At 43.9% G+C, this 12,796-nt stretch overlaps 1 protein-coding gene across 1 annotated transcript in view; it reads right to left on the bottom strand.

Moving 5' to 3' along the window:
* rtel1 (regulator of telomere elongation helicase 1) overlaps positions 1-12,796 on the bottom strand; it is a 121,054-nt gene that overhangs the window by 90,426 nt on the left and 17,832 nt on the right. Inside the window, exons 2-6 of the mRNA XM_072515554.1 lie at positions 11,419-11,528; positions 7,001-7,196; positions 4,274-4,367; positions 3,222-3,303; positions 563-623 (exon numbers count right to left, since the gene is read on the bottom strand). Coding sequence (XP_072371655.1) covers positions 563-623; positions 3,222-3,303; positions 4,274-4,367; positions 7,001-7,196; positions 11,419-11,520 — 535 coding nt within the window. The 5' untranslated portion in view covers positions 11,521-11,528. The remainder of the gene's footprint in view (positions 1-562; positions 624-3,221; positions 3,304-4,273; positions 4,368-7,000; positions 7,197-11,418; positions 11,529-12,796) is intronic.

The raw sequence follows: 12,796 nt of genomic DNA, 5'->3' as shown, positions 1-12,796 counted from the left end.
CTGGAAGCCCTACCACGAAGAAGCTTTAAATTGGAGGTGCTCTCTGCAGCATTGGGAAAGATTAAAAATTCCTCCTGACTGCAGCACTCAAGCCATCATTATGGAAGGGGGAACCATTAATGGGCCTAAAATGAAGACGACCACAGAAAGATTTGAAAGTGCAGTCAATTGATTGTGGCACAGGGAACCTGTGGAGATTTGCAAGCATGGGGATAATGAATACAGGAGATAGTGAAGGTGCGTTGTAATTTATGGACTCTGTGGAGACGAGTAAGCAAGTGCTAAAGAAATTGAGCTCCTGAATGCTAATAGCATGGCTTTATGTTTCAGCAGCTAGTTCATGGGAGCAAGATGGGGCAAAGGTGGTCATGTTATGGAGTTGGGAGAATCTGATCTAGTAATAGAATCAATACAGTACAGGAAATGAAGCTCAGCTCAAAGCTGAAAAGTAACTGAGATAGGCCGTAGCCTGAGGTAGCAAAGTGTTAAACGAAACAGGAGTACTTTCTAATGACAGAAAATGCATATTCTCAGTATTAGAATTCATGTATTAAACTCTTACCCTCCACATTGTTATAGAAGTGGCAAGTGCGGGTCGATGTTTTTGCTCGACACATGTGGATCTGAAAGAAAAATAAAAAGTCTCAAGTTGGTATATCCTGCGCACATAAATACGTCTGATTATTTGAGGTATGGGAATCAGCATTTGAAACTACCATTAAATTTCCATTTAGTCTCCCTAACCCAGGGTTGCAAGGTCAATTACAACACTCCAACAGCTGTGTGCTGGTTAAAAGCAACTAAATTAGCACACAGCAGGATACAAATTGGTGAACTTCTTGATCAGAATAGATCAGATATTCACTGAACCATCAGGGGAAACATCCAGAATGTCTTTTAATGTATCACCAATTTTAAATAGAACAGGAACAGAGAAACCATTAGATAAATCTAACTGCTCCGCGGAATCCTGTCTGGGGAACTCAAACTTGAATCCCAGTTTTGACTGATATTCTCCCTCATCTTTTCTCTGCGGAAGTACCAGTGAATTAATTCTGAAATTAGGAAAATGGCAGCCAGGATGAAAGAATTATTGCGAACCTGATTCTCCTTGAAAGCCTCATAAAAGTACAACAATGCTCTCAGAACAAATTTTTCTGAAATTGAATTTGCAAAAAAAAAAAGTCATCCCTACTGGCGACAGAAGGTTAAAACGCCTGCATCTATGGGCTTGGGCAGAAAATGTTTGCATCTGTTTGAATCCAGCCAGTCTGATTGAATTAATGTCTTCTCTCTGGCAACTTAAAAGACCTGCATGAAATGAGTGTAGGCTTTGCTGGCTCTTAGTAAACACAGCTGCAAAAACAGAATTGTGCTTGAACTGAAAATCTTACCAAAAAAATTATACGTGGGCAGTGTGGGAAACAAATGCTGCACTCCACACGAAGGAATGCTCTTCTCAGACAGGGGTTCCAGGGTACCTCAAACACCAATATTACACACTTTGATAACGCCAAACAGTAATTTAAACTTAAGTTCATAATACTTTTTTTTTTAAAATGAAGACATAGGGAGTCCACATTGAGTTGCAACAAAAGAAACAACGGTTTATTTACAAGGTTTAAGGTAACACTGTTCCCAGTGGTACCCAACCGGGTCTGAGCTGACCCGTATTCCGCAAGGGACATGGGGAATACAATTGTTCCGACCCCACAAGTCCCGTGCGGGTGCAGGTTATGACAAACACCTTATGCATTTAACAATTCACGGCGAGCAGAGTTAGCTATAAGGTGTGGTAGTATGCTGTAATTCACTCGGAGTCAGAGTTGCTTTTACCTCCATGCTGTAATCTGGAGCTATGGATATGGTAGATGCTCCAAATTAATTTCTATCACAAGGCTGACTGGTCTTGTGGCGCAGTGGGGAGCATCCCTGCCTCTGAGCCAGAAATTCCAGGTTCGAGTTCCACCCCAGGTCTTGACAGTCAAGGAAGGCATGTTTATAACACATTCAAACAGGTTGAGTATCAACTTGCAAATCCTTCCAAACACAATCCTTCGTGTGGAGTGCAGCATTTGTTTCCCACACTGCCCACGTATAATTTCTTGGTAAGATTTTCAGTTCAAGCACAATTCTGTTTTTGCAGCTGTGTTTACTTAGCTGGTGCTAAGAGCAGGAGGGACTTCTGGTCAGCCACGCTGGACATGGAATGGCGCCCTCAAATTATATGCCTCGGATGAGAGACTAGTGACTTGTTCCAGGAATAACTAGCTGTGGAAACAGACCAAAGTCTGGCTGAGTGCACCACTAGGTTTGGGAAGAGAACGGAATGGACAAGGCTGACCAAGAATCTCTTCCACTCACTGTCTGCCATTAGTGTGCGCTGGAAGGATTCATAAGTTGATATGCAACTTGTTTGACCGTGTTATGAACACATCTTCATTGGCCATCAAGTCCTGAGGTGCAACCTCACACACTGAGCTTCTGGCTCAAGAGGCAGGATATTGCACCACAGGACGTCTTATGAAGTATAAGGTTACCAATAAGAGGAACACACTAAATGATCCGACAGCAGGAAATGTAGTCAGTTTTCACAGATATTTGCAGAGACATTTCAAGCAACCCAATATAAACAACTGCACAACAAACAACCCTTCCAGAGAAAAGATAGATGCTTGAATCCTATCCTAATGAAATTTTGAATCATTTTTACAATATGCAAAACTCAAAATACAATATTTTATTCATGATGTTGCATATCTGCACAGTTACGAATATTATTTCTCAAATAAACGTTCTCTGCATTTTTCCCTGCATTTTTTCAATAATAAAGCTTACGGCACAGATGCTTCTCCAATTAGTTAGTTGGCATTAAAGACTGATATCCAGTCAACATGTACCAGGCAGAAAAATGTTTGCTCCTTCATATAATCACTTATTGATTTTGCATTCTAGCAATTGCCTTCAATTGTTTCTGATTTGCATCAACACATTAAGCGCATTCCAATTTCCTTAAATACTATTTCAAAACAGTTTCATTTTGTTTATCATCTCTTGTACTTTTTATATTATGTGCTAACATAATATCATGAATAAGTTGGGCTCTCCACACGATTTACAGGACAAAAGCAGGCAAAGAACAAAAGTGCAAAGATAATGACCGTAACTAGAGAAATCAACGCAAGAAAAATAATCTAAATACAATTCAGAAACGTTTTTACCTTTACATGATTACTTTCCTGCTTCATCACTTCAGGATGGATGCATAGCTGTTCTCGTGACCCAAGAACACACATCTTTGGTCTACACATGTAATGGGAGTGAAAAGAGAAGTTGCAATGTAACTGTCATTCATTCTAACTCTAACTTACTTTACTTTCCACCACATTGCCTATACAAGCATTCATAAACTATTAAGTTGAACACAACATAAATGAATATAAACAGCAGAGCATGAATGTGCAGTTCCACAAAGCGAAGAACCAGATTAATTTGCCCAACAGTGCCAGATGTCACCCAAAATAATTTTAGCCAACACACAAATTGCAACTCGAAAATCAACAACCATTGAAGTAAAATTGCAGCATCGACTGCACTGCAACCGGAAAACCATCAGTTGTCTACCCACCAAGGGTAGATAAATTGAAGGATATAAAATCATTCTTACTCTTAAAACTGTCATGCAGCACAGTTTACAATGACTTCCTGCAATAGAGATTGAATTCTACAACATAATCTGAACTAGTTCACATTGGTCCTTTGGAATGCATGTTATTACATACATTGCCCAGCATACTGGCACAATCCCCAACCCCAGGCCATTTTCCCCAAGAGGAACTGTCCAGTCGACCTGCAGGCCACATTCTCCACCTTTCCTCTTGACCATCAAGCTTAGAGAGCCCGTCCACCATCCTTGATTGGACAGTGAGCCAATCCTCTGGCCACTAATTTGTCAAATTAATGGAAATTACTGCTGGGTCATCGTCTCTCTCACAATGCTGGGTCAGGACCCCCATCCTGTTATTGGGTCCAGACCCAAAACCTGATCCATAATCTCAACAGTGCAGGCAATAGCTGCTAAATTGTTTAAACAATACATTGGCATATTGCCAATTAAGCAACACACATTATTAACAGTGCTAAGATTGTTTACACTCAGGTATGCTACCAAAAACTATCTAGTGATAGTTCACTAGCTTAGATTTAATGGACAGTTACTGAAGTTCAGAAAATGCAGAAGATTAACTGAGCTGCTTCAAAAGAAATATCTCACCTGTATGCTGTGCTCCTTAGTTCATTAATAACTTGAGAGAGTTGTGAATGTGTCCTTGAGGCATAAATAATTTTTGGGATATCACTGTAACTTGCTGAGTGGAAAAATTCAGATAATATTAACACATCACTTAAAAAGTAAAAGTGAGGCAACGAGACTTGCAAAATTAGGTTCAAGTTTAAACACTAGTAAAGCCAGGACTGTTAAACTCCTAAACATGTCAGGAAGATATTGACAATGTGACAGCCAGATCAGTCAGGTATTTTTTCCTGTCTTCCTATAATTAAATCACTGGGGTAAATCTTCTGGTCCCCCCCCCCACAGGAATCGTTCCGGGCGATTTGGCCGAAGATTTGGCGGACCATTTAAGGTCCATTGACCTCGGTGGGAATTTCCGGTCACTGGGAGGATGCAAGGGGAAAATTCCACCCACTATGTGCATGATCATTGGGCAACATAAAATGGTTCTCAGGCTTGCAATGAAGACACAACTGGACTGTGAACTGCTATTCTAATATAGGTATTAAAAGATTGAGAAATTTCACTCGCGTTATAAAGACCCACTTACTTAATTTAAACGCTTGACTTGGCACAGCACGATGTCACTTATCGGAAGCATATAATGATTAGGACGATATTAAAGTGGGGAAAACTGTAACAGAGATGGTTATCAAACTATCTAGAGACTTGCCTCAAAATTGAAGGGCATTCATTGCTTCTCTGAAACCAATGGTATATTCCCCAAAACAGAAATTTGACATGCACATTGAACAGCTGACAAAGACAAAGCTTGAATGAAATAGCCACCGAAGCAGAATTGAGTGACTCAAATACCATTGAGTGCTCATCCAATTCTAGCCTCTTGTCCATCCCTGGTTTTAATTGCTCCACCCCAGCAACCAGAACTTCAGCTGCCAAGTTAGGTTCTGGAATTTCTTTCCTCTTTGGCCAAGAATTTAATCACCTGCAATTCTCTTTATATGACTTGGTTTCAAATTAGTGAAGTCGCAGAACCAGTCACAAACAATTCATGGCCAATCACCACAGTACATTCTGACAGCAGACAAGACATGTTTCACACAATAGCTTCCTAAACTGGGCAGGAATATTTTGAAAGCGACAGAAGGTACAAAATATATTCAAAAGGCAGGAATTCTTTCAAAGACAGGCAAATCTAAATGTACAGAAAGTTACAAGACATATGTACATATAATCTCGCCAAAAAAAGTTGCAAGTATTACCTGAAATAATTACTTCAATTCAATAGACAACTGATAATCTAAAACCCAAATTCACATTGTATCTAGAAACAATTCCTGGACCATGTTGCTGATTTGTCTCTTTTTTTTTTTAAAGTCACCCCATAATGTCTGAATATAGCACTGCTTAAAGAGCCCTTTAATTTAACAAAATTGTATGTGACTTAATCAAGGGTGTGGGGAAACCTTTGCTCAGTTACTTTTGCGAATTTATCATCGACCAGCCATTTAAAATTAGTGATAATTGTGTTTTTTAAACAATTAATTCATTATCTTAAATAAGGAGTATTTTATTTTTAGAATACATTCTAACTAAAGTAGTATTTAAAGTACTAATGTATACAACAGTGGCATTAACATCACATGAATGACACAATGTAGGGTTTCATGCCTCCATTATGCTACCCAACTCATCACAACAGTTTGGGATTATTCTCTACCTGCTAGTATGTTCCAAATGAATCAAGCAAAAGTCATGTTAGACCATCAGAGGCCTTCAAAGTTATTCAACTAATGGACATACGATGTGGGGATGTCACATGCTCAAAAAGAAATTCAATGCAAGGGATTTAAAGCCAGTTATGTTTCATTTTGGATTTTGTTTCCCTATAGTACTTGAGAAAATTAGACACAACTAACAACCAATTAATTTATGGGCAAAATAAGTAACTTTTTAAATATATAAACGTCCTCATCCTTTAGCTCTGAAATGGCAAAACATATTAAAGTTCTAAAGGCAGCAATAGCCCTCAAATACTTCACCAAAATTACTGTGATTTGTGCAGATGCTGGCAAAGTGCACGATTTAATCTTCAGGAGAGTTGAGACTACTCTACACAGGTATAGGTCTAACTGGTAGCCAATAGAATAAAATAATCATTTTTTCTTTTCAAGCTCAAGAACAGTGGGGCTTTGGCAACACTTAATATCAATGCTCACGATTCACACATAAAATGTATCTATTTTCAAAACCTCACCAGCAAAAGGTCTTTTAAAAACTCCCAACTCTACTTGTGCTACCTCAAGTTACCTATTCAGCTGTTGCACCAGGTTCAAGTAATGCTATTTCCAAGTAAGTATCGCACAGTGGAACATTTGTACTCACTGAGCTCATTAAGGTAGGCTTTTTAAACAATTCATATGAATTTTCCAGGTTTGGTCTAAAACAAGGGCAAAGCAGATGCAGCGATGGTAGCACTGCAATTGGTATCAGTGGATCAGGGCCAGGAAGGGGAAAAAATAGTCAATTCCAATTTTCAGCTCTACCTCATATGTCCCATGGGAGAACAATGCACATTTATGAACGTCAGGTTAGGACCCAAGAGGAGGTCCCATTGTTACTTAACTGCCATTGGTTTGTTTTCAAAGCTGAGGGGGTGCCAGTGCCCATCGAAGTGAACTTTAGTGTTAATCACGGCAGTCTGGAAGACAGACAACTGATGGGGGTATAGATGAAAGCTGATCTTACCTGAATCAGCACCTACAGATGCACTACCCCATGAAGACAGAGACCGGCCATCAAAAAGTTCTTCCCCATTCAACTGGTGGGATATTTTATTTGCTGAAATACTGTCTCTTAAATGTTCCCTCCATGCCAAAGCAGCACACAACAAGCAGAGTGTTTTTCCTGTGCCAGTCGGGCTTTCCAGGATCCCATTTACCTTCTGAAAAACAAGAACAGAATGCCCCGAGAAAATGAACTATCCTCTTGTGGTTTGCAATATCACCAACAAAACGTTCTTCCCAGAGTTGACACAGAAAGGGAAACACAAAGTTCTGTAATACAAAAATTCAGAGCAAGAAAAGGTTTGGAAAACAGGTGGACTAATAAACCTTCATGCATATCGGCCAGTTTTGTGAATCAAACATGTTTGGGGGGGGGGGGGGGGGGGAAGAGAGAGAGAGATCTACCAGCCGCCTTGCACCCGAAAGGCAGCTCGGTGCGGCAGGTAGATGCTGGGAGATACCTCTTCTGGGATATACCTGCGGCTCACTATGGCTCCCGAGATCTCACACGATCACGCAATCTGAATCTCGCCCGTTGTGGGTGGGATCGCTATTTAGCAAACCTGCATATTAGAGTGAAACAGTTAGTTTCATTCTAATATGCTCTCCCATGATCTACTCGAGGCATTGGGATCTAACCCCTTCACCTTGGAGACCTAAAGCAGGCGCCGTTCAGTGCTGGTCTCCACAAACGGGGACCAGACAGAATGGTACTCGTGGGGGTCTCCAGAGGATCGGAGGCCACCAGGTGCTTGCCTTTGGGCAGGGTGCCACCTGGGCACCTTGGCACTGCAAGCCTGGTAGTGCCACCCTGCCACTGCCCACTAGCAGGGGAATTGCCAGGGTGCCAAGTTGTCATTTTTCCAGTGACGTGCCCTGCATGGGTGCCGTGGGCCCCCCAGGAACCCCTTATAGCTGAGTTGGGGCGATGGTTGAAAGATCGGGATGCGGAATTTCTCAGTGCTGGAAACAGACGAAGTGCGGCTTCGGTGGGGCAATCCCGGTGAAGCCCCGAATAGAACCAGAGTCCCAATAGATAGCATGGTGTTTCTTGGCACGGCAAGCACCAGGAAGCTAGGGCCAGGATTCTTAGAGCTTGCTACAGGTCCAAAATCGCTGGGGGCGCAGGAAACTCCCGCCACGCCACTCCAAAGCCGGGCCACCGATTCTCCGGTCGGGGGCCGCTGAAATAAGCCCCCGCGGCGATTCTCAGCAGGCGACCAGCCAAACTCCCGCCGACGTGGTTTACATCTGGTACCACCCGGTGGGAATGGGACCCGCGGCCGTGGTCCCGGTGGGAGGCGGGGTGAATCGGACACAGGGGGGGGGGGGGGGGGCCTCAGCGGTGGCCAGGCTCGCGATCGGGGCCACCGATTGGCGGGCCATCGCGATCTTGGGGAGACTTTCCTTACTCCGCGCGGGCCCGCTGTGTGGCTCCACCATGTCTGCGGCGCCCACGCGGTCTGAACAGCAGGGTCCCGCCGGCAGGCAGAGCTGTGGGACGTACACGGGGGCTCTTCTCGTCCCCTGGAAAACAGAGAATCACCCCAGACTGGAGAGGAAAAAGTCCGGAGTGATTCTCTCCCGTTTCCCGGCCCAGGTCTCTTGTTCCCATTTGGTAAGATTGCGCCCAGGGGAAAACTTCTGGGGCGTCATTCTCCGACCCCCCGCCGGGTCGGAGAATGGCCGTTGGCCGCCGTGAATCCCGCCCCCGCCCCCGCCGAAGTCTCCGCTCCCGGAGATTGGGCGGGGGCGGGAATCCAGCCGCGCCGGTTGGCGGGACCCCCCGCTGGATTCTCCGGCCCGGATGGGCCGAAGTCCCGCCCAGGAATTGCCTGTCCCGCCGACGTAAATCAAACCTGGTATTTACCGGCGGGACCAGGCGGCGTGGGCGGGCTCCGGGGTCCTGGGGGGGGGCGCGGGGCGATCTGACCCCGGGGGGTGCCCCCACGGTGGCCTGGCCCGCGATCGGGGCCCACCGATCCGCGGGCGGGCCTGTGCCGTGGGGGCACTCTTTCCCTTCCGCCTCCGCTACGGCCTCCACCATGGCGGAGGCGGAAGAGACTCTCCCCACTGCGCATGCGCGGGAAACTTTCGGCGGCCGCTGACGCTCCCGCGCATGCGCGGGGAAACTGACAGCGGCCGCTGACGCTCCCGCGCATGCGCCGCATTTCCGCGCCAGCTGGCGGGGCAACAAACGCCATTTCCGCCAGCTGGCGGGGCGGAAATCCCTCCGGCGTCGGCCTAGCCCCTCAATGTTGGGGCTAGGCCGCCAAAGATGCGGAGACTTCCGCACCTTTTTGCCGGCGCGATGCCCGTCTGATTTGCGCCGGCTTTGGCGCCAGTCGGCGGGCATCCCGCCGTTGGGGGAGAATTTCGCCCATGTTCTTTGCTATTTAAAGCTAAATCAAAACCAGTGTATAAAGAATACTTACAATTTCACTACATTTAACAAAACTGTCCCATGACCCATATCATAACTGGTCAAGACCCATTGCTTTCTTTTTATTTCTATAAATTTAGAATACCCAATTCATGTTTTCCAATTAAGGGGCAATTTAGTGTGGCCAATCCACCTACCCTGCCCATATTTGGGTTGTGGGGGCGAAACCCACGCAAACACGGGGAGAATGTGCAAACTCCACACGGACAATGACCCGGAGCCAGGATCAAACCTGGGACCTTGGTGCCATGAAGCAGCAGTGCTAGCCACTGCACCACCGTGCTGCCCGATCCATTGTTTTATGATACACAAACATCAACCGGTATAGTACTTCCCAGTAGAAATCACTGATTATCTACAGGCATTACTACTGCAACAGTGTTTTAGCCACACACTCATTCTCATAGAAAACGCTTTACATAGAAAACAATTAAATGTACTGAGATATTTACTAAACAAATACCCACTGTCATTTGGTGTAAAAGGTTGCAGACTTCAACCTGAGCTTTGAACATTGAGGCTACTAGACACTAATAGATATCGAGTAAACAGACCAGCAATTTTCTACTACCTTGGAACTGTTGGTCAAGCAGGCCGTGGTTCCATCGTACTATGAAGGATAGTTTTCCATTGTGGACTTTCACCCACTAGGAAGTAGACTTCAGAAACAAGAACGTCACATTTCAGCCAACTGGAACTGGAGATGCTATAATTAATCCAGTTTTATTTATATGGCTTATCACATAATTTGAAATTCTCATTATTATAGACACCCCTGATGGCTCAATTGAGAACAGTATCAAGCCATATAGCTCAACATGATCCAGGCTCAATCCCACGTCTCGTGAGAGTTAGGGGCTGTTTAGCACAGGGCTAAATCGCTGGCTTTGAAAGCAGACCAAGGCAGGCCAGCAGCACGGTTCAATTCCCGTATCAGCCTCCCCGAACAGGCGCCGGAATGTGGCGACTAGGGGCTTTTCACAGTCACTTCATTTGAAGCCTACTTGTGACAATAAGCAATTTTCATTTCATTCATTTCATTTCAGTTAGCTGATCTTAGCGATGGAGAAAGTGGAGTACTACAATTGACATCAATGAGACTGGCCGGAGGTGAAGTATGTGTGTGCGCGCGCGCGCATGTGTGTGTGTCTATTTGTGCGCGTGTATTGCCCGATTACCTTCAATTATATTCTTAACTGTGTCAACTGGAGGCAAGATCAAGATCATAAAATGTCCCTATAGTTACAAAGCTAACTAGACTCGAAAGGGATGCTAAATCCTATGCCACTGCAAGCAAGATGGATGATTATTGCATAAAACCTCACTGAACACAATCTTGGTGCAAAGGATTAGAAGGTTCAAACATTAAATGTTACAAGGAAAACATTTAAATTATTTTACAATGTACTTCCGTACTATAACATGAATTAGAGTAAAGCAGTTTGCTGTGCACTGACTATACTATTGTAACAACACTATTGAGCAGTGTGAGAAATGTTTGCATTCATTTCATTACCCACTACCCTCACTACAGAGGGTAGTGGGTGCCTGGAACTCACTGCCAGAGGAGATGTTAGAAGCAGGGACGATAGTGACGTTTAAGGGGCATCTTGACAAATACATGAATAGGATGAGAATAGAGGGATATAGACCCCGGAAGTGTAGAAAAGTTTAGTTTAGACGGGCAGCATGGTCGGCGCAGGCTTGGAGGGCCAAAGGGCCTGTTCCTGTGCTGTACTTTTTTTTGTTCTTTGTTCACGTTTATGGATTGCTGTTGGACCATTAATACTGCAGTAAATGTTTGCCTTCTTTGAATGAATGAATGCATAACAACTTGGTTTCCTGCAAAGTTGGATGTATTTTCTTTTAATGCCTGGAGGAAAAACAGTGAAAATAAAACTGCAGAATAAAATTACACATTATACATAGCACATTACCTTTTGTAGACATTCTATCACTTTCAACATATAATCCTCTTGGCATTTATAAGGGATGAAAGGAAAATCTATCGTGATCCCATCAAGCTGTATTTTGGGCATCTTGGTAACTAAAAGGGGATAAAATTTACAAAAGCACAAGAAATTAAAATGAATCAGTTGAAAGAAAATGCATGAGTTAAATGAAATAACATCTGTCAATTTTCCAACTTTACTAAAAGCAAAATACTCCAGATGCTTGAAATCTGAAATAAGTTCCCGAAAATGCTGGCAATAGTTGGCAGGTCAGGTAGCATCTGTGGAGAGCTAACATTTCGGGCCAATGACCTTTCATTAGAACTCAAATTGATGAACTACTTGCAGCCTTTTGACTTTTCATTCCAAAATTTACTGTTTGCGCAGAAGTCTTTCCTGTTTCATAAACAGAATACCGTTTGCCCTTCTGATTCATGAATTAAAAGAAAGCAAAAATATTAAAAAGACTTGAAAGCCCAACAAAGAAGTAGCACATGAACAAAATACAATACTCTTCAATTCTATTAAATTGTACAACTCTCCATGGCATCTTCACCCATCCACAAGACATGGGAGCAGAATTAAGCCATTCGGTCCATTGAGTCTGCTCCACCATTCAATCATGACTGATATGTTTCTCACCCCCACTTTCCTGCCTTCTCCCCATAACCCCTGATACCCTTATACCGCCACTCAAAGAGCCAAGCAGCTGCTCGTACAAACACAAAGCCCTATCTTTCCTCTGAGCTTCACCAGGCCTGCCTGACTAACTGACCCTGGCAAAGCCGCCCCACACAACTGCCTTTTGGGACAATTTTCATGATTGTTGCTCCAGATCACCTGCAGTCCCAGCAGTGACCACCACTCTGGGTGGACCTATTTTGAAGATCTACCGACCCTCTGACTGACCAGCAGCTCTTGGATGCCAGATTTTTGCTTTCACAGGCCTGGGAACCCCTTACCTGCCTGATTGGCACTTAATCCCTTCAGGGCTCCCAGAAATGGCTGTGGCAGAGATTTCCAGACACTAGATGGGGCCAGAGCCACAGCCAATAACTCAACCCTCAGGGGTGAGTCACAGGTAGACAACCTTGCTATATACCCTGAGCTAAGCTTCAAAACCTACATTGCATCACATCAGCCAAGTTCTGTTATAATTTGTCCTAAATACATAAGCTTATCCATTTGTTCCAGTGTGGCACCATCCGCTTCAATCTTGTTCCTTCTAATGTCTTCCTTCGAACTACCATGTCACATGTACCGAAGTACATGTGATAATTAATCATTGCTTTTGCCAATTTGGTGTTCATACTCAATCCATATTCTAAAAGTCTAAAGTTTACCTGACCAACGATATTTTAAT

The sequence above is a fragment of the Scyliorhinus torazame genome, chromosome 8, assembly GCF_047496885.1.
Source record: "Scyliorhinus torazame isolate Kashiwa2021f chromosome 8, sScyTor2.1, whole genome shotgun sequence".
NCBI lineage: Eukaryota > Metazoa > Chordata > Chondrichthyes > Carcharhiniformes > Scyliorhinidae > Scyliorhinus > Scyliorhinus torazame.
The sequence above is the reverse complement of the archived record's forward strand: the minus strand, read 5'-3'. Positions and strand labels throughout refer to the sequence as shown.